This window comes from Mustela erminea, chromosome 6 (assembly GCF_009829155.1).
Source record: "Mustela erminea isolate mMusErm1 chromosome 6, mMusErm1.Pri, whole genome shotgun sequence".
Classification (NCBI taxonomy): Eukaryota; Metazoa; Chordata; class Mammalia; order Carnivora; family Mustelidae; genus Mustela; species Mustela erminea.
Genome location: NC_045619.1, coordinates 85,610,520 through 85,635,099, shown reverse-complemented (window position 1 = coordinate 85,635,099; position 24,580 = coordinate 85,610,520). Strand labels below are relative to the sequence as shown.

The 24,580-nt window shown below is 48.8% G+C and overlaps 2 protein-coding genes and 1 long non-coding RNA gene across 6 annotated transcripts; 1 reads left to right on the top strand and 2 right to left on the bottom strand.

Annotated features, from left to right (window-relative positions):
* Nucleotides 1–5,894: 5,894 nt before the first annotated feature.
* Nucleotides 5,895–7,218, top strand: LOC116593751. Its single transcript, XR_004286949.1, has 2 exons — nucleotides 5,895–6,177; nucleotides 6,386–7,218. It is a non-coding gene; the product is annotated as an uncharacterized LOC116593751 (long non-coding RNA).
* Nucleotides 7,219–8,744: 1,526 nt separating this feature from the next.
* On the bottom strand, nucleotides 8,745–13,695 carry LOC116593750 (cytochrome c oxidase assembly protein COX14). Of its 3 annotated transcripts, XM_032348159.1 has the most exons (3): nucleotides 13,430–13,695; nucleotides 12,070–12,127; nucleotides 8,745–9,156 (listed from the first exon to the last, which is right to left on the bottom strand). In XM_032348159.1, exon 3 carries the CDS (start codon nucleotides 9,146–9,148, stop codon nucleotides 8,975–8,977), a length of 174 nt encoding a protein of 57 aa, XP_032204050.1. In that variant the 5' UTR covers nucleotides 9,149–9,156; nucleotides 12,070–12,127; nucleotides 13,430–13,695; the 3' UTR covers nucleotides 8,745–8,974. The 3 variants fall into 3 exon arrangements, with proteins under 3 accessions (XP_032204050.1, XP_032204047.1, XP_032204048.1); XM_032348156.1 differs by lacking the exon at nucleotides 12,070–12,127 and having other exon boundaries at nucleotides 13,430–13,685; XM_032348157.1 differs by lacking the exons at nucleotides 12,070–12,127; nucleotides 13,430–13,695 and adding an exon at nucleotides 13,229–13,423.
* A 505-nt stretch (nucleotides 13,696–14,200) lies between these two features.
* GPD1 (glycerol-3-phosphate dehydrogenase 1) lies at nucleotides 14,201–23,815 on the bottom strand. Of its 2 annotated transcripts, XM_032348155.1 has the most exons (9): nucleotides 22,036–23,815; nucleotides 21,313–21,502; nucleotides 20,624–20,801; nucleotides 19,686–19,826; nucleotides 18,934–19,072; nucleotides 18,580–18,692; nucleotides 17,437–17,670; nucleotides 17,110–17,216; nucleotides 14,201–16,093 (listed from the first exon to the last, which is right to left on the bottom strand). In XM_032348155.1, exons 2-9 carry the CDS (start codon nucleotides 21,351–21,353, stop codon nucleotides 15,997–15,999), a joined length of 1,050 nt encoding a protein of 349 aa, XP_032204046.1. In that variant the 5' UTR covers nucleotides 21,354–21,502; nucleotides 22,036–23,815; the 3' UTR covers nucleotides 14,201–15,996. The 2 variants fall into 2 exon arrangements, with proteins under 2 accessions (XP_032204046.1, XP_032204045.1); XM_032348154.1 differs by having other exon boundaries at nucleotides 21,313–23,815.
* Nucleotides 23,816–24,580: the final 765 nt, after the last annotated feature.

Below are 24,580 nucleotides of genomic sequence, written 5' to 3'. Positions count from 1 at the left end.
GCTTTTTACATTTGGAAAAGTTCATTTCAAATATTTTTTAATACAAAAAGTATATGGCATTTTCAGGGAACTAACCTGCTGGAGTTGGATCAAAGAGGCAGGAGGTGAGAATAAGGAGACGGCTTGGGACTGTATAGTGAAGAACCCTGACTATCATTTTGAAGTATATTTTATTTTATTTATTTATTTTTATTTTATTTTTTAAGATTTTATTTATTAGAGAGAGCATGAGAAGGGAGAGGTCAGAGGGAGAAGCAGACTCCCTGTTGAGCAGGGAGCCTGATGTGGGACTCGATCCTTGGACTCCAGGATCATGACCTAAGCCGAAAGCAGTTGCTTAGCCAACTGAGCCACCCAGGCGCCCCTGAAGTACATTTTAGATGATAGATTATAGGAGCCCTCAAAGGTTTAAAGCAACAAATGAGTCTTTTAAAAAGTATTCATGGGGGGAAAAAAGTACTCAGGGGAGGGTGTCTTACTAGTTGGGACTAGACATTAGGGGTACAAGAAATGTCTTTATAAAAAAAAAGGGACAGGGGTCCCTGGGTGGCTCAGTCAGTTAAGCGTCTGCCTTCAGCTCAGATCATGATCTTAGGGTTCTGGGAATCAAGCCCCATTTGGGCTCCCTGCTCCACGGGGAGTCTGCTTTTCCCTTTCCCTCAACCCCTCCCCCCTGCTCATGCGCTCTCTCTCTCAAATAAAATCTTAAAAAAAGGGACTGAATCGGCGACTGATAGTAAGGTTACAATCTGTTCCGCCCTCACCTCAGCCATCTGTCTATAGTTGTCTTTTCTTGTTCAGTAAAGTTTCCTGCAGAGCAGGCCTCACCAACAGAGTTCAGTCATAAGCCCTAGGCCTATTAAAAAAAAAAAAAAGCAGATTTGGGAATCTTCTTTCGCTCCAATGACTGCTCTGTGACAAACACCTAGGAAACAATACTAAGCTTTTGACAGCAACAGGGTTCTGCTGTCTGATACTAATTTATTTTAGGAAAATGGCTCCCCGTTACAGACCATCCCTTGTTACGGTTCTCAGTTGTCTGCCTGGCTACTTTCCTTCACTGTCCGCGCCCTACAAATGGTTCGCAGGCAGACTAGAATCTTGCCACCAAAGCTACCTCTGACTAACACAGGGTGGGGAGAGCCCTGGTGTCCCAGACCTTGCCAATTAGTGCTTCTCTCCCGAGTCTTTGGTTCTGAACAACAGAAGGAACCAGAGAAGAGTCAACATTCACTGCAGATCTTTACGTACCTGTAAACACACTGGAAATGGTCTGGAAAAATACACCAAACTGGTAACACCAGTAATTTTTGAGCAGGGAAATTGTGGGGAATAGAGGGAATGACACGGAGTACTTTGAGTTATCTCGATTTTTAAAAATTTCACATAGAAAATATATTCATGGGGGCACCTGGGTGGCTCAGTGGGTTAAGCCTCTGCCTTTGGCTCAGGTCATGATCTCAGGATCCTGGGATCGAGCCCTGCATCGGGCTTTCTGCTCGGTGGGGAGTCTGCTTCCCCTTCTCTCTCTGCCTGCTTCTCTGCCTGCTTGTGATCTCTCTATCAAATAAAGAAATAAAATCTTAAAAAAATATATATATATATGCACATATATTCCTGACCTTAAGAAGCTTACAGACTAACTAGGATAAATGATACAAAAAAACTGTTTTTCCTTAAACAAAAAAGTGTATTTTTAAAGTGTGGCAATAGGTTGATAATAATTAAAACTAAGGGATGGGTATAAGGGTCTTATTTCTATTCGCTCAGCTTTTGTATATGTTTGAAACCACCAAAATATTTTTTTTAAAGATTTTATTTATTTATTTGACAGAGAGAGAGAGATCACAAGTAGGCAGAGAAGCAGGCAGAAAGAGAGGAAGAAGCAGGCTCCCTGCTGAGCAGAGAGCCTGATGCGAGGCTCAATCCCAGGACCCTGGAACCATGACCTGAGCTGAAGGCAGAGGCTTAACCCTCTGAGCAACCCAGGCGCCCTCCCCCCAAATATTTTTATTATACAAGATATATATGCTCATTGTAAAAAATGCAATTAATGAAGTACATGACATTTCCATTTGCCCAATAACTATTAACACTTGGTATATAGCCTTCCAAAACCACTTATGAGATAACCACATGAATACAAATGTTCCTTTAATTTATTTATATTTTTTATTTATTTGAAAGAGTGTGAGCTGGGGGAGGGGGCAGGGCAAAGGGAGAGAATCCTAAGCAGACTTGTGCTGAGAGCAGAGCACAATCTGGGGCTTGATCTCACAACCTTGAGATCATGACCTGAGCTGAAATCAAGAATCAGATTGTTTGCTTGGGGTTGTTTTTTTTCCTCAAGATTTTACTTATTTGACAGAAAGAGCACAAGCAGGGAGAGCCAGAGAAGGAGAGGGAGAAGCAGACTCCCTGCTGAGTAGGGAGCCTGATACGGGGTTCGACCCCAGGACCCTGGGATCATGACCTGAGCCAAAGGCAGTCGCTTAACCGAGACACCCAGGAACCCTACAAATGTTCCCTTTAAAACAAAAACGAGGTGTGTCTGAGTGACTCAGTTGGTTAAATGGCCAACTCTTCATTTTGGCTTAGGTCATTATCTTGAGGTTCTGGGATCAAGCCCTGAGGGAGGCTCCAACTCAGTGAAGAGTCTTGCTTGCCCCTCCGCCCTCCCTCTTGTTGTGCTCTCTCAAAATCTTTAAAAAATTTTTAAATTTAAAAAATAAAACAAAAATGAGATCATACTATACATATTCTGCTAGTTTTGACAGATTTAACATTCCACTTTACGGGTATACCATTATTCAATTCTTTAATGTATTTAAGATTCTTTATTTTTAAAATATTGCAAACAGGGGCACCTGGGTGGCTCAGAAGGTTAAGCAGCAGGCTCTTGGTTTTGGCTCAGGTCATGTCCGCGGGTTCCTGGGATCAGCCTGTGCTGGGCTCTGCACTGAGCAGGGAGTCCGCTAGGGATTCTCTCCTTCCCTCGTCCTTTGCCCCTCCCCCCTGCTTGCTCTCCACTCTTAAAGAAATAGATCTTTTTTTTTTTTTTAAGATTTTATTTATTTATTTGTCGGAGAGAGAAAAAGCACAAGCAGGGGCAGTGGCAGGCAGAGAGAGAAGCAGACTCCCCACTGAGCAAGGAGCCCCCTACATTACAGTCTTGATGCAGAATTCCTTATTTGGGAACTCTCAAGTCTCTGTTCTTAAGGCCTTCAACTGATTGGATGAGCCCCATCCACAATATGGAGGACAATCTGCTTTACTGAAAGTTTGATTTAAATGTTGACTACATGGAGCACCTGGGTGACTGAGTGGGTTAGACTTCTGCCCTCAGCTCAGTTCATGGTCTCAGGGTCCTGGGATCGAGCCCCGCGTCGGGCTCTCTGCTTGGTAGGGAGCCTGCTTCCCCCTCTCTTTCTGCCTGCCTCTCTACCTACTTGTTCCCTCTCTCTCTCTCTCTCTCTCTCTGTCAAATAAATAAATAAATAAATAAATAATAAACGTTGACTACATCTAAAAAATACCTTCACAGTAACATCCAGACTGGTGTTTGACCAAACAACTGAGCACCATAGCCTGGCTAAGCTGACACAAAATTAACCATCACCTCAGCACTGTAGTAAAAGATGACCAAATGTGAATGAATTATTTCTAAACCACCTACTTTGTATAACGAGTATTTCTAACTCTCTTGGTACTAATCTTAAATACAATGAAAAATTGTTTAACATTGTTTAACATACCAACACACATAATTTTTAAAAATCAGCATAAGGCTCTAACAGTAACATAAAGGAGAATTTTAAAACAATTTACAGTAATGTGATTTCTGTGTGTAAATATGTGGACAGTTATACTAGCATTTGGGTGGTTGCCCTTCTGTACACCCACCACCATCAATTCAGTGGCTACAAATGCAGACGGTCACAACTGCATTATGTCACAGACTCAAATACCAAGAACAGGCTTTGCCATCAAAGGCATGGCTTTCTGAAATGGTATACAAAAGTTCTGAATAAGACAAATTACTGTAGTCTTCCCTCCATTTTATATAAAGTTGCATGCTGAGGGAAATCCGAGTACACTAAACCACACAAAAAGTACATTTGTGTTTATATGGAAAAGAGAGATTATAGGCTCAGCTAATTTTAAACTGTCTTTTCATTTATTTGAGTATTTATAGAGACATCTGATAGTTGTGCGGGACTTGGGACTTGTGCAGAGACTATCCTGGGCACTGTGAAAAATCTAGCATCCTTGGCCTCCACCCACCAAATGCCGGACACTCACTGTGACAATCAAAACATTTTCACCTGGGGGCGGGGGGTACTACTTCAGCTAAGAACAATAGTGGTGAACAGGAAGCCATCAAAATTATTTCCCTCCAAGTTCTTCTTTGAGCAATTGGAAAAAAAAAAATGCAGGAAATCAAGGAATAATATATACTTCCATGATTTCCAACACCCAGAATTAACATCTCTAACATTCTGTCTTATCTCGAATCTTAGTTGTAAAAGAAGTACAAAATTAGAGACCTGTGACATTGTGATAAAAGAAACAGGGGCAGGGGTGCCTGGGTGGCTCAGAGGGTTAAGTCTCTGCCTTCAGCTCAGGTCATGATCTCAGGGTCCTGGGATTGAGCCCCACATCAGGCTCTCTGCTCAGCAGGGAGCCTGCTTCCCCCTCTCTCTCTGCCTGCCTCTCTGCCTACTTGTGATCTGTCAAATAAATAAAAATATAAAAAAAAAAAAAAAACAAACACAGGTTCAGTTGGTAGAGCCTCTTGATCTTGGTGTTGTAAGTTAGAGCCCCATGTTGAGGGCAATATATACATGTATACATAAATATTTGGTCGTCTTCTCCAGTTATTGGCAATTTCTAAGACCTCCATAATCTCCAGAGTGATGATGTCTGTACGTTAATGAGCTGACTTGGTGGGGCTCTAGCAAGCCACAGGATGGAAGCTGATCACCATAGCAACAGGGCCATGGCATAATTAGAAGACTGGAATTATCCGCCTCACTCTCCCATCCCCCAGGTTGGGAATAGGGGCTGCAGATTGAGCTACCAGTGACCAATGATTTAATCAATTGTGTTTATGTAACAGGACCTCCAGAAAAACCCTCAACAATGGGGTTCAGAGAGCTTCTGGATGGAAAACACACTAAGGTGTTAATAGGGTGGTATGCCTTTACCCTGCCTTAATCATCTCTTCTATTTGGCTGTTTCTGAGTGGTATTCTTTATAATAAACCAAGCAATAATAAAGTGTTTCTCTAGTTAAGCTTTGTGAGCCACTGTAACAAATTATCAAACCTAAGGAGGTCATGCGAACAGTTGTCATTTAAGTTCCCTTCTACCTCTGCCCGACTTCACTTCACCTCACCCCCAATATAACTACTACTGTGAGTTCAGTGTGTCCTTTCAATCTATTTTTTTGTACTTTTACAGTTATATATGGAGATATATAGATATGTATCTCCATCTTCACAACATAGAGGATAGTTGTCCCCATGGGTTAGATACTCTATCACACTCAATTTCTCACATACATGCTGATCTGTTTGAGTTTATTGTACTAGACCAAGAACCTATTCTCTACTCCTACACTAATGTCACTACATTTGGATTACTCTAAGTGTCCTACTGTGTCATGGTATCTGGTAGACTAACGCATCTTATTTGTTTCTCTTCAAAACTGTCCTAGTTACTTGTGCTTTTAAAGATTTTTTTAAAATATTTTATTTATTTATTTGACAGACAGAGATCATATGTAGGCAGAGGCAGGCAGAGAGAGGGAGGGAAGCAGGCTCCCCACTGAGCAGAGAGCCCAATGTGGGGCTTGATCCCAGGATCCTGGGACCATGACCTGAGCTGAAGGCAGAGGCTTAACCCACTGAGCCACCCAGGTGCCCCTTTTAAAGACTTTTTAAAAGGAAAAGTGGTGTCTTCTACAGATATGTGCCCCCGTATGGGAGGGTGAAAAGTCCAAGAAACTCTATTGGAAGAGAAAAAAGAAGATAAGGGGGTGTGGGGATGGGTACCCAAGATATTCTATTCAGAGAGAAAGCACAAATAGGTATGGAACAAAAAACAGCATGCAAGCATATAGGCAGTTGATATTACCAGAACAAAAAGAATGATGTAGGGACATAAAATGGGTCAGGTCTTTTTTTTTTTTAAAGATTTTTAAGAGAAATCACAAGTAGTCAGAGAGGTAGTCAGAGAGGCAGGCAGAGAGAGAGAGAGGGAAGCAGGCTCCCCGCTGAGCAGAGAGCCCGATGCGGGACTCGATCTCAGGACCCTGAGATCATGACCTGAGCCGAAGGCAGCGGCCCAACCCACTGAGCCACCCAGGCGCCCAAATGGGTCAGGTCTTAAGGACCTCATACGCCATACTAAGGAGTCTGGACTTGACTCCACAGGTCAAAGATTCTTAACCCATACCCTATGGTTGAGCTTCGGAGGACACCAAAAGCAAAAGTGCCATAATCATGTTAGTTCCAAATAGAGGTCTCTGATAGCAATGTGGCAGATAAATCTGATGAGGTCAAGATTGAATCAAGACCTCTAAGTCTTCTGCAAAATTATAAGCAAGAAATGATAAGGAATGAACTGATTAAGTGGATGTTTAAATGGTAAAAATTAAAAAGATAATTACTTGGGCAGGAGTAGGATATAGAAGTCCCACTATTTCTGACTTGATGATAGCATCATTAACTAAAGTAGGAGGGAAAAAATAGGTCCTGGAGACAAGAAGGAATGTGGTTAGTCGTGGACATACCAAGTTAGAGAGGCCTACAGGATATTCAAGTAGATATGTCAAGCAACTGGATATAGCTGAAGCCCAAAGGCCAATCTGGAAGATACAGATTTGGAAGTCAGCAGCAGGCATTAATAGCTGACATCTACTGAGTGCTTATTATATGCCAAAGAAATACTGAATTTGAATTATCTCATTTGATCTTTAACCTAATCTCTTAAATTAGGAACTGTTATTTTTTAATCCCCATTAGACAGAGGTAAACTGAGGAGTTAAGTAATTAGCCTTCTGCAATATGGCGAGAATGGTAGAGTTGGGATCCCAACACTAAGCACTTAACTATTTTCATGTTAAAACCATTGAGTACCTGGAATAATGTAGGAAGAACATACAGGAAAAAAAAAAAAAAACAAAAAACAAAACAGAACGAAGGCAATGGTCTAAGAACAAAACTTTGAAGCACATCAAATCAGTGTTTAAAGTGGGCAGAAATTCCCAAAGGAAATCAAAAGGAAAAGTCAAGGCAGAGAAGGAAGCAAGATAGTGGTCCCACCCTGTGGCCGAAGCAGAGCTTCAGTGCAGCGGCTGAACAGCCGGGGAAGGACTGTAATCATCAGTGGGTGTGACACGAGAGGCCATGCTAACCAGGAGTTTCAACACAATGGAGGAGGTGGAAGGAATTTCAAGTCCGTGGAAGAAGCATCACATAGACTTCTTAAATAACCTTGAGAAGTCTGTTTAGATAGGAGGTGGGGGGCCTTAAGCAAGTCTGTATACTGAGAAGAAAGAAGAGTATGAATTAAAGACAACAAATGGAGCAAGGCTTGGGATGGAAAAGGGTAATGAGGGAGGAGGCAAAGATTGCAGTGGAGCTGTTTGAGGGCTCTGCTATGGGCACAGGCTGGACAGGAAATCAAGAAAGGGCTGACAGACTGGAAGAAAATAGAAGGAATCAAAAGACCTGACGTCTGTAAGCTCTAGAGCAGGAAATGAGAATGCAAGAGAGCATCTCAAAATGGAATGATGTTAAAGAAAATGAGAGGGGAGGGGAGAGGCAGAGGGAGGCAGGGGGAAAAAAACCTGGTATTACACTTCTTGGAAGCGCACAGGCGAGCTGGGAGAATGGCGACCCTACCTACTTTCTGCATTAAGTGAGAAAGGAGAGGCAGTGGAATTCTTGGTTAACACACCAAGAGAGGATGGGAGTACAAGGCCGGTGGTACAGGAAGGCTGGGTGTTTCTAATCACAGTAGAGGACTTTCACGTGAAAGGTTTAGGAGTGAAAGCGTGAGAGATAACAAATGTCCAAGGGGATTGTTATCTCTGACGATTATCAAAAATGAGAATGAAGTCAACTAGCAAGCCTCAAGGCTCACAATGGAAGAGTGGCAAGAACAGCTGTCCTCTTAGTTGGGTTTTACCTTGAATGCACTGTGTTTTCTTTCAAATCCTCTACACAACCCTGCAAAAAGACCTGCACGAAGACTTCTGTGCATTGGCACAGGGAGAAATCAATCCTATGCTAATACGACGCCCACTGAGCCTGAGGAGCTGGACTGCATTACTACAGGCTGCCCAACAACCCTTCCCTTTGGGAACTATGCCTCCTCCACTCCCGGCAATTTTGATAGGGCTGTTACACAAGGGCTTCTGCCTTCCTTAACTGAGAGGCACACGTGTGGCCACGAGCTGGCCGGAGTTCCTTTACCTGAACACAGTAATTGTTCTAGGAACGGTCACTGACCAAGAAGAGCTATGGTCTTTAGTCTTTTCAGGGGATGTGTACAGATGCTGGAACAGTCTTTTGTCTGAGATCATGAGCTGACACCACAACTCCTAAAACTGCATACCCCCACTTCATAGGGGCCAAGGGCTCAAAATACGGAAATCCAGTCTGTGACTAGAAAACTGGTAGTCAAGGTCCCACCTCGGCCTTCCGTACCCTATTTAAGTAAACAAAAATACCAAGACACAGACTAACAAGATATTTAATGTCTGTAGGTGTGCTTGATCCTCCCATTCCTGTCATGATTCCACCGCCTCCCTGAACCAGCAGTGCCAGAGAAAACAGGGGCACTTTTTCTTAGCAGGATTTGAAAACCAGTAAGGCCCTAGTTCTCTTGACTTGGAAAGGACTGCAGATGAGATCATTCCACAGCTTGCCTTAGGCCTCTCTGCTCAAGGAGGAAAACCCCCGGTTCTACAGGGCTCCTGAGGTCTTCTGTTCTTCCGCAGCCTGGCGCCGGGCGCTGCGCAGCTGGAAATAGCGGTAGGCTCGGGCACTGCAGAGGTAGCCCCCGTACACAGTGAGAAGCATCATGGAGGCAGAGAAGGTCTTGTAGCCAATGTCAGCTAGCTGCTTGGCAGTTGGCATGTTGTCCCCTACAAAGATAGACTGGATTTAGACCCAAGAGTAAGGCCTCATCTGCCCAGACCCTTCTCTTTGTAAGGCCACTCCCCACCTTTTGCACCTGCTCAGTCTGTCTGTACTCTACTCTGAAGAGTCCCTCCACATACACAGTGTTCAGGAACACTTAAGATTCAGAAAGACAGGGGCGCCTGGGCAGCTCAGTCAGTTAAACGTCTTTCAGCTTTCCACTCAGGTTGTGATCCCAGGGTCCTGGCATCGAGTGCTGCATCGGGATCCCTGCTCAGGGCGGGGAGTCTGCTTCTCCCTCTCCCTCTGCCATTCCCCTCTGCTTGTGCTCTCTGGCTCTCTCTCTGTCAAATAAACAAACAAAATCTTAAAAAAAAAAAAAAAAAAGATTCAGAAAGACAGATAAAGTCTGCATATGAGATACAGACAGAGCTGGAAATAGGTGCATCTGAATGACATTACAGGTAAAACCTGGCCCTCTTTTGTTTGTGGAGATAAAGGACTGGTATGAGCCACCCAGAAATGTCCTTAACTGACATATGACTATAAGCACGCGTCAGTTTTTCTGGCTAGTAGAGAATTAATGGGAGTAGTCAGGGATTAAACATCAGCAGTGAATTACTCTCTCTGGGAGGATCAAATGGGAACCTTCTACAAGTAACCAATTTGTTTTCCCATGAAAACAGTCTTGTTCATGGTGGCTAAGTTCCCATGTTAGCCCTCAAGCATCTGTGTAAGTCCTAACATACCTGAAATAATGTCAACAGTACATTTTCATCAGTTATACTTAAACTTCTATGGCATTAATTCTAAGTTCCAAACATAATACCAAAACTTACTGAGCCCCTAGCAAACTGTTTGCAAAAGGTAAATTACTTCTCATTTAACTGTTCCCTGGATATTCTGAACTAGGGAATAAGATAAAGTTTAGCACGGGACTCTTGCAATCTGAACAAAATACTCTTCAATTTGGAACTATGAATGTGTTCTTAGTCTCCTCACTGTTGAGGGAATTGACATTAAAAGACTGACTGAAATTAGTGAGAATAGGTTTCTTAAAAGTCAAGAATTTGAAGAAGAAAAGCTCAGGATTAGCTGGTTTAAGGGGTTGAGAGTAGGGTGAGACACTTAAGTGCTTCTCAGAGTGAGTCCTACTCGCTACACACTGCCTTTGAGGCAGTCCTTGAGAATGGAACCCAAGTTGAGCTGAGGGACAGCTTCCTTGAATTATAATCCCCAAGGACTATACAAAGTGACAGTAAATGAGGTCAGAGGAAGAAAACCAAATGACACAGGTTGAGTAAGAGTTGTGTTTGGGTTATCTGAGGTTTGAAAGGACCCAAGCTCTAGGACCGTGAAGAAAACACACACACACAGAGCAGGACACTAAGGTGGTAAATATGCTCCCAGCAAAGAGACCTACAACCTTCAGCATCTTCCTCACTTATTCCTTCTCCACCTATCCCCCACTGCCCTGGCTAGATACTAACCAGGTATAGGACCACTTCCTCAAGAGGCTGGAGGAAGGAGGCTGGAAGCATTCACCAGCTAACAAAGTGAAAGGATGGTATACCTTGGCTAGGAGAGTGACAAATGACCTACTAACAGATATAATTTTGGGGTCTAGAACTTCACTTTCATCTCTCTTCTAATCCAATGAGAGATTTCTATTTCCACATTAACCAAAACTCTCCACAGCCCCTGAACTAAGTAAGGCAGGGCAGTAGAAAAGGAGAGGACAGATGCAGCAGTTATTCTGGAAGTAGAACAAGATTTATTAACGAAATGGATTAGGACACGGCTGAAAGTATCTCCAAGGTAGCAAACCAAGAAACTGTGGATTGGGATACTGTTAATAGGAGTAAGAAACAGGTGTGTGTCACTGTGTGTATGGGGGTAGCAGTGGTAGTGAGTGGCAGAAAAGAAGACCGTGAGCTGGGTTTTGGACATGTTAAAATTAAGACGTTCAATCCAACACTCATATGATGAGGTCTCTCAGGCAGATGGATATGCACATCTGGACAGATGCTGGAAGAGAGTCTAGGCTACAGATACAAAAGGAGGTAACAAGTAACACCAAAGCAGAGGATAAGACTGGAGAGAGAAGACAAGGGAAGGCAAATCTGAAGGAAAATAGTGAAAGAGAGCAGATGGGAAATTCCAGAAACATCTGGGGGGCTTTTTTATTCAATTACATCTCCCTTCCTGGTTGAAAATCACTGCTGTATCAAGTCACTGCCACTGATGGTGGTGTGCTATAACCTTCCCACCTGTTGAGCCCGAAGGAAAACTGGGTACCATTACTGCAAGTTAAGTTCCGAGAACACTGGTCAAATGGGATCATTGGATGGCAACAGGTGACTAGATCACAGGTAAACATTCCTAAGGTAGAAGTCAACTTAGCACACTAGACTGGAACAGGCATTAAGTAAATGCACACATTCTTTTTTTACTCTTTAAAGTAGGCTCCACACCCAAGGTGTGGCTCGAACTCAGCACCCAAGATCAAGAGTTGCATGCTCTACCGACTGAGCCTGCCAGGCACCCCAACAAAGCACAGATTCTAACTCCAGCAGGCCCACAAACTCTGCCACCGTCCCCCAAGTTCACGCACTTAGGTATTTTCCAGAGACAGAGAGAAATAGATTATTAGAAGGATAACCCCTGCACCTCATAGATAAGAATTCTTGTGATTTTTCTGGTTAAGGGAATAGAAGTGATAGGCAGCAGCCTGAGAAGGCAACAAGACCAAGGAAATTCTAGTATACCCTCCTTATTGATAAGGAAGATCTGAATATGCTTTAGAGAAGAAGAAGCTGGTGGCTAAACAGAGGATAAAAGAAGAGGTGGGTAGGATGGAACAAGATCCAGAATGGCCTGGTAAAGGTGAAATTAGAACCCCAGGTAGAAGTATTTACCTTGGAAATGAAACTTTTGAGGTTAGCAGAACATTCTCACCTGAGCAACATCAATTTTCTTTAAAAAAAAAAAAAAAAGGTGCTCAATGCTGGGTCTGTTATGGAGTGATGAGGTTAACCTGAAGGTTTCAAAAAAAAAAAAAAAAACAGGAAAAACTGCAAGTACAGTATAGAAAATTCCATAGGAGTGCAATCTGCAAAGTTCTGGCTCTGTTCCTTTTTTGCCCCCCCCCCAAAATGGCGGTACCTCGAGGCTCGGGGTTAGCCTCTGGAAATCATTTCTTTCTTTCTTTCTTTTTTTTTTTAAAAGATTTTATTTGAGACAGAGAGACACAGAGAGAAAGCACAAGCAGGGGGAGAGGCGGAGGAGAAGCAGACTCCCCGCTTCACAGGGAGCCCAACTGGGTACCCAATCCCAGGACCTGAAGGTCATGACCTGGACCAAAAGCAGATATTCAGCCGACTGAGCCACCCAGGCGCCCCTGGAAATCACATCCTCAAATGTGTTCCAACCACCTCCGCTTAGATTTACTCATTTATCTGTCTACCTTTTTACTCGTGCTATGAAAGTCACAGAGGAAAAAAAGGCTTCTGTCTCAAAAGTAGCTAATGTCTGATGGGGAAAAGCCACATACCCCAAATCCAGTTATTTAACGTAAAAGATGGGCGGTGACCAGACGAGAAACGAAGTGAGAGCTCAAAGAAAAGTTGGAAGGTGGGGGGTGACTCAAGAAGTCAGCAGCAAGCTGGGGACGGGGGGGTGGCTCCGTCCTTTAATAGGGTAGACAGGATGCATACCAGTAAGGAAGAGGGAAGGGGAGAGCATTCCGGGAGCTGAACGCGGCAACACCGGGTGCCCGGGAGAGCCGCACACCAAGGTGCGGCTGACTGTTAGGCAAGGGTCAGAGCTACTTAAGTCGGAGCATGGAGGGCCAAGACCCCGGGTGGGAGGAAAAGTCTGACAGGAACCTACGGCTGTCGGGGGTCTGTTGGGCTGGAAGCGGTGCTGGACGCCGGCTCGCGGTGAGGGGGGCGGGGAACGCGGTGATCTCAAGGGCACTGAAGGCCGGGGCATGGGACAATGGGTAAACCAAGGCCGGCCCAAAACGAGGCGCCTCAGCGGACGAGCAGCCCCTACGGGGCTCTCGCAACGGCGTACCTGGGTGCTAGGTGCTGCTGCTTCCTGGCGTCCAGCCGCGGCCTCAGCCAAGGCCGGCAGCGTCTGGCCGCGGCAGTCTGCCAATTTCCTTGAGCAGCCGGACGCAGCACGCCTGGACACGTACGCGAGGGTACCGGCCCGTTCCTGGGGGGCTATTAGTGCAGGAAGCCACCCGTTCTGCCTCCCACCCGTCCCACTTACCCTCTAGGGACTCGCCTCCGGACGCAAGAGACGTCAGCACGCGCCCGAACCCACGCAAATCCGCCCACAGAGAACAGTACCCGCGCACGCCACAGCTCCGCGCGTTGCCGCCTTTGCGCTTCCAGGCCAGTCACCCTTACTACGCATCCTCAGACCAGTCTTCCTCTTGGAGGGGACTGTTGAATTCTGGGGATTGTAGTCTTTCTCCATGGACTGCCGGTCTTTGGTGACTCCAGCTCCAGCCCCGGAACTTGTAGGATACACAATCACCACAGAAAAGACCGTCTAGCTTTCCGACTCGGAGTCAGCCAATCCCCAGCCTGGGCGCGGTGACGCCTCCGGGAGCTGGGTGGATTCTCTCGGGGTCAGCCCTCGGAGGTGGGCCGCGCGCCCCCTAGAGCCTGCACCTGCCCTCTTTCGCGTGGGACAGACCCGCCTGGCACCGTGAGGCCTGGCACCACGAGGCCTGGCTGGCCAAGAAGGCTGCAGGTTTGGTCACAGCGCCGGAGTGGGTACGAGGGACGCATCTGTAGCGCTTCTGGACTTTATTGTGATCTCCCCGCTTGCAGGGACCCGCCGGGATTAGGGGACCCCTAGCTGGGAGAGGGACTGTGTGGGCACCCCTGCCAGGGGCCCGGAGTGGCTGGGATTATCTAGGAGACATGTCCTTCTTGTCTTCATTTTTCCCTGTGCCGTGAATGGAAACATAACACGCAGCGATACACCACGGCACTCGCGCTGCCCCCACGCACTGAAGCGCCCTTTCCCAACTCCTTTCTGGAAAAACCACGATTTATTGAGTAGACAAGTAGTAGGCTTGATGGGAAGGCCTTAGATTGTTAACTGTGGCGTGAACAAAAGTAGGCAAAGGTGTGGGACTCTCTAACAAGGTTACAGCAGCAGCCGAAAGAAAAGAGCTGTCTCTTAGCCCTCACTTTGACCTTCTTGGGAAGGCAGCTCTGGATTCAGTCAGAGCCCCAACCTGGGCCCAGCCAAATCTGGGGTGGCTGTGGCCTTCGCTCTCGAAGCCTGTTTCAGGCAGCTCTGCCCTTCACTGGTAAGACAGTGAATCCTCAAGGACTAGGGCTGAGGAGGGGAGCCTGCCTCCCTGATCTGGCAGGGAGTAAGAAAGGGTTAACAAAATGCTGGCCAGAGCCACAGTGTGCCAGGTGCTGCCCCATAGGAAGCTGAGATCTGCTGAACATGGCTGGAGCCTGGCAGGCCCCCAGGGCCTATTTGTAGCCAGGGGCCCAGGCTGCTGACCTGTGACATTCCCTGGCTGCCAACCCATCCTGGAATAAGGCCAGTTCAAAGCATATTCCCTCCTCCCCTTCCTGTTCTTCCCTCACCACAGTGGGTAGGGTGGTTTTAATTTTTTCCTCCTTGAGTTTCCCAGCTCCTGAGGTGATGATGGAGTCAGTACCTCATGAGAAAGCCTTCAGGTGACAACAGAGCTGGCCTTGCTTACCCCTCCCTGCTCACAATTCATGAGCAGGCTTTGGGCCACTCTCTGGCCCCTGGCCCCTGATGCAGGTGCTGGTTAGCTGCCCTGGCTGCTCTGGGAGCAGCTGAGAAATAGGCACAGGTTCTGGGAAGAAGAAAGGGCTGAAGCCAGGGAGGTCCTTGAGAAGAAGCAGGAGGGACCCAACTGACACCTCCCCCAGCTAGAGCTTCAGAGAAGGGAGGTGGGGCAAATACAAAGGTCACAGGGAAGCAGAGTGATCTGAGCCTGCTCTGAAAAGGTGTTGCTGTCAGCAGATTAGGTTCCTGCTCTGCCGATGGTGCTGGCCTGGAGCGCAGAGTCGTCTTGGAAAGGTCATGCATGGTGGAGAGGAGCTGGCAAGAACTAGGAAGTCCCTGGGGAGAATGACAAGTCCTAGGGCCAGAGACGCCAGCATGGCCGCAACTCTGGTGCCAGGGCAGCCTTGGGGTTGGGTGGGGGAGGGATGGGGAGGAATGACCAGAGGTTTCTGAGGACGCAGATGTTGCTAGGAGAAGCTAGAAGGGGGCAGAGAGCTTTGTATTTTGTTAACAAACACTGAGATCCATTGATGCTGTGTGGGGCCTGGCAGAGGTCAGAGCAACGGGGTCCCTGAGGCCTGTGTCAGCTCAAAAGCCCAGACCCTTCCTTGGCAGCCCTGGCCTCATTCCTCTTGTGGCTGAGGTACTTCTTTAGCCACTTAACTGGGCTTGGGGCTGGGACTCCTGGTCTGTGTGAGGCAGCAGTGGGTAGCCCTTGCCTCCTTCTCCCTTCATCCTCTCCCCAACACACACACCCAAAAAAGCAGGCAGCACTGGGGCTGGAGACTCCCCCTCCCAGAAGACAAGGAGAAAGCCCCACATCTGGAGAGGGACAAGGCAACTCCATTTCTGGTGAGAGGTGGTGGCAAGAGACTGTAGGCTGCTTGATGGTTCAGGATCCCCAGGTAGTTGGGCCGCACAGCCTCCTGTCCTCCAGAAGAGGCTGCTCCATGGAGCGTCCCAGAAATCCTGGTGGCCAGGTACCCCAAGCTGTTGACTGTCTCCACTGGGGCAAAGAAGGTGCCTGGCCTGGGCCCCAGCTCTGCTCACAAATGTTCTGGATGATTCTGCAAGCAATGGATGAATTCGCCCACTGGCTGCCTCTCATAGCATATCCTGTACACAGCCATGAACAGAGGAAACCTAGAATAGGAAAGGAAAGACCCAGCTCAGCCTTCTGGCATACCTCTACCCCACCTACCCCCACCCACTCCCCATCCACCTCCTAGCCCTCCACTCCGCTACTCTCCCACCTTTGAGCTCAGGCAGACTCTGGCTCTCAATTTCCAACTGCTGAGAATTCCAACTGCTGAGAATTCCAACTTCCTAGTCCTGGGTTTAGGGTAGGTTTTTGATTGCCCTGTTCCCTACCATATTGAACTTGCCTGTATGATTCTGTGGCATGAATTATTTGTTCTAGTAGGGCGAGCCACTTAACCTCTCTACTAAGCCTCAGTATCATCAACTGTAAAATGGGATCCATATAACAGAGTAGTGAAGAAGGGATTATGTATTAATGTGAAGGAGCTCAGTAAATGTGTTTCCTTCCTCCCATCCTCTTGCACAGGCTGCTTGCTTAATCTGGAGGCATGCCCCTGACCAGCCGTGAGCTGATCTTCTGAACCTGATTCATATTCTCTTATTCTAGGATTCTTTCTCAGACCAACGGAGCTCTGCTCTGATCAGCCCATCACTCCCACTGTCTTTGTGCTCCCTGAAAAGGAGCACCTTGACTCAGAGACTGTCCTTCTCACACCTCAGCACCCAGGATAGGATTCAGGGTACAGAAGGGTTGGCCTCCAGGGAGTGGCTTAGACTGGGGCTGAGGGATAGGGAAGTGTGGCAGTCAGTTGAGTTTATACCTACTACCCCAGAACCAAGTCCCCATAGCAGAGGACAGGAGAAAAGGGCAGGAAGTGAGGTTGCATGGAGGGGTCCAAGCAATGTGGTTAAAGAACACCAGCCTGGAAGCAGTTCAAAGCCTATGAACTAGCTAGTGGACAGTGAACAGACCAGACTCTCTCCAAGCTCTAGTCTCTTTGTAAACCTAAGTTTCCCTCTCCACCCGCTTTACAGATGGAGGAGGGGTCAGGAAGATGAATGTGAGAGCACTTCTGGCTGTGGTCCCCTTCCCCAGTGGGGCTGGGGCAGACACCTACTTGTCCACCAGGCCCTTGTGCTGGAGGATGCTGTGTAGCTCCCGGGCTGTCGGGGGCCCCTGCAGCTTCTGCCCATTCAGCATCTCCTTCTCCAGCTGCTCAATGGGCTGTGAAGAAAATAGGACGGGTAGATGGAAATGGGAGAGGAGGGTTGTGTGTGAGGTGGAGAGTCTGGGGCTCAGATGGGAGGTGGGGTCTTGGAGGAAAGAAAGGCTCAGAATATTCACAACAGTCTTAATGTTTGTGCTTGAGAGATGCCTCAAGCTAAACCCCTCCACTTGGAACCCGTCAGGCCACCCTCCATTCCCCATTCTCCCAGGGTCCCACCTTTCCTGTGCGGGCGAAGGCTTCCGCCACCTTTCGGTTCCGCCCTCCATAGCAGGTAGTGATGAGGTCAGCAATACCACAGCTCTCCAAGAAGGTGGCACAGGACACAGGGCCACTGCAGAAGAGCTTGGCAAAGGCGATCATCTCCATGAGCCCCAGTCGGATCACCGCAGCCTTGGTGTTGTCACCAAAGCCCAGCCCATCACAGAAGCCGGCGCCCACGGCCACTACATTCTTTGGAGAGTGGAGGTCACAGGTGAGAAAGGATCCCTCCCAGCAGGCCCCTTGGCACCTGCCTCATGCTCCTTCCATCAGCCAGGACATGCCATTGAATAAGTGAAGTATAGTGTGCCTGGACTCCCCAGCTGTTTCTTTTTTTTTTTTTTTTTAAGATTTTATTTATTTATTTGTCAGAGAGAGAGCGAGCGAGAGCGAGCACAGGCAGACAGAGTGGAAGGCAGAGTCAGAGGGAGAAGCAGGCTCCCTGCGGAGCAAGGAGCCCGATGTGGGACTCGATCCCAGGACGCTGGGATCATGACCTGAGCCGAAGGCAGCTGCTTAACCAACTGAGCCACCCAGACGTCTCTCCCCAGCTGTTTCTACCTCTTGATTTTCCTACTTCCTGTAACCCTGGCCCTGTGCTTCCTGCCTCCCCAATGCTGCCCCGTACCCCAAACCTTGAGAACTTGAGCTGAAAACCAGTCTCCTGTCCAGCTGACCCTCCTCTCCATGATTATTCTGTTCCATATCCCTGATGTCTTCAGCTCTATCCAAGATCCAGAGTTCTGGCCATCAGTCTACCTGGGTGTCCTGGATGTCTTATCTCCCATGAGCCGGGGTCCTTCCCCAGGACATCTCCTCTTACCCCAGGACCACCCACTGGAGGCAGGGATAGGGATGCCCCCCAAGGAGCTACAGGAAGAAAGGAAGGAGGCGGCCCAGTGTTTGATGGTGAATAACTGGCAGGCCGGAATGACCCTGACCTTGCTGCTACAGTTCTTCCTGTGTTGGGGGGACTTGGTGGGGAAGAGGAGCTATTACCCAAGAGTGAGAGCCTGGAGTCCCAGCAACGTTGTAGAGCTAAGCCAGGCCCTCCTTCAGGGCCTTCTCCCCATCCCCTAGCTGCCTCTGCGCCCCTCTCACCTTTAACGCCCCACAGATCTCTACCGTATCCACCTCCTGCACCACTGTGATGCGGAAATTCGGAGTCTGCATCAACATTTTCAGAAGCTGTCCTTGGGTCCGGTCCTTGCAGCCTGAAGTGGGAAGGGGGCAAGGCTTTCAAAGGGGATTCTTGACTCTTCTTCCCACGGCTGCCCTAAGCAGGACCTGCAACCCTTTCCCTGGGGATGTCCCAGTCCTCCCTCACCTCTGATGCTTGGGTCTCCTTCCTTTGCCTGATTAATGGGGAGAAGATGGCTCAATGGGGGTGAAGGGAGTACAGAGAGGGGACGTAACAGGCTGTGCTGTGAATGTAGGTGATGATAGGGCTCTCACCGATGGTTGTCTCACAGAACTTCTCATCAGCCACCTCGCTGGCAATGTTGGCCCCCATCAGCACGCTCATGGGGATGCCAAGGTGCTCCCCAATCACTTCAGAGATGAGCTTCAGCCCTTGAGGGCCCTCGTCTACCCCCTGGGCACAGGATGGAGCTCAGGCCAGGTGCCCTTTATTCCCAACTGAGGGCTTCCCACACAGAAATCCTGCCCCTTCCAAAACCACTGTCCATCAGTGTCCCTCCCCAAAAGCCCTGTCCCATTCCAACTCAGCCAAAGCTTGCTGTGAGGACGGTAGATTGCACATGGAAACGAATCCATTCGAAAATTCTCCTTCTACACACCTTCAATCACCCTACCTCTCCAAGGCAATGTATTCCTTCCACATCCCTAAATAAACCCCCTCACCAAGTACCCCAAACCAGCTTCCATCCCAGACACTGCTCCAAACTAGCTTCCCTTTCACATTCCTCAAACCAGCCCACTGCTCATACCCCCAGACATCCCATGTATGCCTCCTAAACTCCTCAAGACATCAGCCTCCAAACCGATCTCTTAACTACTCCCCAACCAGCCTCCCCTTCCCAGAGGACCCCAGCACACATTTCTCAGCCTCCCCAAAATAACTCCTCCCCTCTCCAAAAAACTCTTGGCAATCTTCTGCCATTTTCTTTTCTCCTCTCTTCCCCCACCCTGACCCCACAACAGTTAGCTGCACCCCCACCCCCAACCACAGGAAGTTGTTCCGGCACCTTAATAAGAGATACACCAATGGCGTTTGCCTTGAGGTGGCCCTTGAGCTGACCACAAATCTTGCCGATGAACTGATGAGGCACCACGAAGATGAGGATGTCAGCATCTGCTGCAGCCTGGACCACATCTGGGACAGCCACCTGTGGAGGTGACCAGTGCTCATGGGCCTCACAGACTTCTAGCCCCTGTGGAAGCCCATTCAGGAGATCTAGGAGCTAAAGAGTGAGGCTGGTGGGGGAAAGGAAGGGTAGTTGGGGGATTGAATCTGGAAGGGCTGAACCTGGAGGAATGAAACACCGTCTTCCTCCCCCTCACCATCATTCCCTTTCGCTCCAGCTGCCCAGGGCTCTTGAGGACTCCTGGGAACCTCCACTCAGTACTCTTCTAGCCCTTGGCTGTGGGACAGCGAGGGAGGCCACAGGAGGCCTAGGCTTGGCAGGAGGAAGAGGCCAAGTAAGATTTCATCACCCTGCTTCTTAGGGCCCCCAAGTGGGAAGGGAGAGCCCTCCCTGTCTTTCCTGCTCTCCCTCTCCAGGTTGAGAGCAAGCCATATGGATTTGACCAGGGACCTTAAGTCCAAGGAGCAGCCTCGAGGTCAGCTAATAGCCCAGTGAATAAGTAACAGGACTAGAGCCTGAGGCAGCCACTACCCAGACCCCCAGTCTTTGATTGCCATGGAAACCAACTTCCTGGTCCTCTTCCCCTCCTTTTACTACCTGGGAGCCCATAAGTGTATGGGGGTGGAGAGGTGGCTTCAAGTTCTCAGTTCCAGAAAGTCCTGGGAGAGCTCCTTGGGGGCTGGGCATAGGGGTGCCCTGTGCTGAGAGCAGCTGGCCCAAGATGCTTCCCAAGTCCGAGGAGCAGCTGAAATGGCCCCTCTCAGCAAGAAGCACTGCTCCACTTCCCTGTCCCTTCCTTGCAGGGTTTTGGGGCTCACCACGTTGGGAGGCAGCTTGTGCCCTGGCAGGTACTTGACATTCTCATGCTGCGTGTTGATGATCTCTGTCAGCTTTCTCCCCCCGATGTCTTCCTCAAACACCCACATGGTCACCCGTGGGTCAAAGTGTGACAGCTGGGCTGCATTGCCTCCCACAATCTTGGCAATAACTGAGCCCCTGGTGGGAGGGGGAGGACAGAAGGTGGAAGAGTCGGGGCATGAGGAAGGAGCAGTGACAGAGGAGGCGGCACAGGGTGGCAGTGAGGGGACAGCACAGCGGCCCCCCAGATCATTTACTTGCCATTTCCTTGTGACACCCCCCTGCACCCGCCAGCACCAGTAAAGTATGTTCTTGGCAGTGGAAAGGAGACTCAGTCTACCCTACACTTCACAGCCTGAGAAGGGGACCAGCCTTCTGATCTCCCCAACCCCCAACCCCAAGCAGCTTTTCAGGCAGGGAGCACTCTGGAAGCTCCCTTCCTGTAGCAAACAGGTGCAGCTGCCCGGGCGGGCAAGGACCTGAGAGGTTTGGGCACCATCTGCTTTGTGGGGGTAGGCACGGAAGATAGCAAGGCTGGAACAGAAATTGGAGGGCACTTCCTACCCACCGGCTGCCTCCTGCTTCTCCCCTAGCCCCATGTTCTTGGGGGAACCTCCTCCGCCAAGTACTGCTTGACAGAGCCACTTACCAGTTGCCGGAGCCTACAATGCAGACTTTCTTGCCAGCCATGGTGCCACTTCTCTAACTGATTCAGCTCAGTGCTCTGCTCCCCAGCTCCTCTGCCGACTAGGAGCATATAACTTCGCCACACGTGGGTGCAGCCAAGTCCCGCCTTCCAGGGGCGGGTGGGGAGGCGGGCGCCTGGGGAGACAGGGACTCTGGCAAAGCCAGGGAAAGAGAAAAGGGTAGAGACAGGTGGGGAACAGGAATGGGGCAGAGTCCAGGCCCCTCTTCCTTTTAGGTTTGCCAGCGGATGGTGCTAGTGAGTTTCTTCCTTTGGCCCCAGTCCTCCCTCCCTGTAATGGTCTCATTCTGAGGTCTGCCAAGAAACAGCCCAGATGAGGAGCAAGTGACTGCTCCCCTCCTCATTCCCTTCTGTCCGCCAGCACTGGAATAAATTGTATTCAATCCTAGTAGTAGATACAGGAATGCTTTCTTTTCCAAGGTAGCAGTCACCCCACATAGCCTCCCAGGAGCCCAAAATCTCTACAGGTTTGTCCCCTAGCAGTGAGAGACTACCTGTCACTGGCCCCACACTAGCTCTGCTGCAGGGCTGAGTGAGGGGGCCCTGTGTGGGCTCCCGTTTAAAGATCAGACAAAATAAGAGGTAAGGGCCTGCTTTGGTGGCATCTCAGCCCAAGGATAAGAGACCCCAGGAGCCCCGAAGGACAAGGTCATCTCAGGGACTTACCCTTTGGCCTCTCTCCTCACCTCAAAGGATCCTCACCTGAATGTCTTCCAGGAAGAGAAAGTGGGAAAGGTCAGTTAGAAGCTCTGATGCCAAGTGGCCTACAATTTCCTTGCCGACTCCGGGCTTGGAGAAGAGGGCAGGAGAGAAAGGACTGCGGCTAAAGCATTCACTGTCCTCAAGAGGCTTTGAGCTTCCAATTCTTTCTTGGGTTTCCCAGCTACCACACTAGGGGCTCCCTCAAGTCAGTGGCTAGTTTGCAAGAAGCCAGAAAGGGGTTGGGGGCAGGACCTGGGGCAGCTCTAACTTCTGGGAGCTTTGTGTTCTCAGATCCTGTAACAGAGTAAGTGGGGTGTATGATTTGGGACATGGGAAGAGGTTGGAAAGAATACACGGAGCAGTCCAGGACGCTATTATCACCCGCAGCCATCTGTTTGACAAACGTTTCTAGGCTGATCTGGAGTGGGGCAAATGCCCCTAACATGTCTGCAGTCTGTGCACCTTGGCCTAGAGGGCAGACACCACTGTCTGCTCATGTGCTGACCTCCTGGCTTGGCAGACTGCTGAGTGGGTGTTTCCATCCCTTGGGGCCCCTGCTGGCTGGCAACAGATATGAGCACTAGGCCAGAGAGGAGTCTGTGTGCAACCACTGAGTCAGGGTAAATGGGCCCAAGGGCAAGACTGTGGAGAAAAAGGTTGTTCTAAGTTCCAGGGACCGCCCAGGAGGGGCCCACCATATTCCCCTCCCATGGCCATGGAGTTCCTATCATAGGGGAGCATACTTGAAGTTGGTAGTGGATGGTTTCCCTTAGGAGTAAAATTGCACCTGCCACAAAGCCAGCCTCCCACGGATCGCTCCATTATTGCACTTGTGCTGAGACAAAGGCACCGGTGCCAAGTGCCAGCTGGGAACACTGATTATGGGTGATGGAAGAGAAAGAATGCTTCTGTCCCTGGCACATATGGTAGGAACCCCAGAGAATGGATGTTTATGCATAAAATAATCCCTTGTTTTTTGCCTAAATTCTCCCATCTCTCATTTTGCCCTTAAAATCATTTTCAGAGTATGGAGACCCAGAATTTGTGCACTTATAGGAATAAAGAGTGTGCAGTCTCAGAATTGGCTCATCACAGAAGTTATCTGTACTACTGGAGCTCTTTTCCCAAGAGCGAACTGTAGATTATTTGCTTGAAATTAATAATGGTTCATCAGCCATTCATTACACATGTAATTAGCCTGGGTAAAAACAGATGCCATTTCAACGTCCTTGACATCAATTTTTTCCACTCCCAAGTTATCACCCCCACACATTTCTTTTTCCCTACTCAAGTCCCAACCCCCAAGTTCCAAATCGGGAACAAGTTGTAACCTGGGTGGATTCGATTGCCTGCAAGGCAGTACGTACGTGGGTGTTCCCATCCATGAAGGCGAAGGTTAATTTTTTAACTACAAGTTTGGAATATGGTTGCATTCATCCTACATTCTAAACCCCCTTCTTGGGTAGAATCAACCTAGATAACAGCACTAAGGAGACAAGTATGAGCCACCAGGTAAGAAGCGAGCATATTATGCTGGGAACTGCAAAATTTCATGCTTCTGCTAACACACCAGTCCTGAGCGGTATTCCCTACTGTGCCAATGGGCAGTTTTGCTGTAGCACGAGAGTCACACGGTACTTCCATGCTGGTCTTAAGAACTGAAATCTCAGGAAGCCTTGGTGGCTCAGTTGTTAAGCAGCTGCCTTTGGCTCAGGTCATGATCCTAGGATCCTGGGATGGAGCCCTCCCTGAGGCTCCCTGCTCAGTGGGGAACCTGCTTCTCCCTCTAGTGCCTGCTGCTCTGCCTAGTTAGCTGTCTGTCAAATAAAATCTTTTTTTTTTTTTTTTAAAGACTTTATTTACTTATTTGAGAGAGAGAGAGATCACAAGTAGGCAGAGCAGCAGGCAGAGAGAGAAGGGGAAGCAGGCTCCCGGCTGAGCAGAAGGCCCAATGCGGGGCTCAATCCCAGGACTCTGAGATCATGACCTGAGCCGAAGGCAGAGGCCCAACCCACTGAGCCACCCAGGCACCCCCAAATAAAATCTTTTAAAAAAAGAAAGAACTGAAATCGCTCAGGGTGATGGAAGTGGAACCTTAAGAGGATTGACAGGCAGAGGCACACAGATGTCTTCGGCTGTGCAGGCCCTCATAGAGGGGAGCCCTGCAAGGAACTCGCCAACAGGTGGCTCAGGATCGGCAAGCCTAAGGAATTGCGGGAGCCCCCAGGCCGTGCTCTCAAGCCAGCCGGTGCCATAGGGAGCTCAAGATAAGGGGGACAATGGCAGTCCTACTGTCTTGTGGTACCTCCCTACCGAGAGCTGGGGGCTGGACTGTCAGATCCAGTGAGGAAGCCCAATAATCCCAACAGGACCTGGCCTGCTTGGACTACTGGGCTGACAGAACAAGCTCGAAGGTGAGAACTGAAGGTCCACAGGGTAGAAATCTTGTTTTCCACCATATCCATAGTGCTTAGCACCACAGCTGACACACAGCAGGTGCTCAATAAAT

Excerpts from the sequence above, each read along its gene's own strand:
- LOC116593750 (XM_032348159.1), bottom strand. The coding sequence starts at position 9,148 with ATGCCAACTGCCAAGCAGCTAGCTGACATTGGCTACAAGACCTTCTCT.
- GPD1 (XM_032348154.1), bottom strand. The coding sequence starts at position 21,353 with ATGGCTGGCAAGAAAGTCTGCATTGTAGGCTCCGGCAACTG. Across the intron at positions 19,073-19,685 it reads TTGGTGTATCTCTTATTAAG|GGGGTAGACGAGGGCCCTCA; the intron begins GTGCCGGAACAA and ends TCCTGTGCCCAG. Across the intron at positions 18,693-18,933 it reads GTTCTGTGAGACAACCATCG|GCTGCAAGGACCGGACCCAA; the intron begins GTGAGAGCCCTA and ends TTCCCACTTCAG.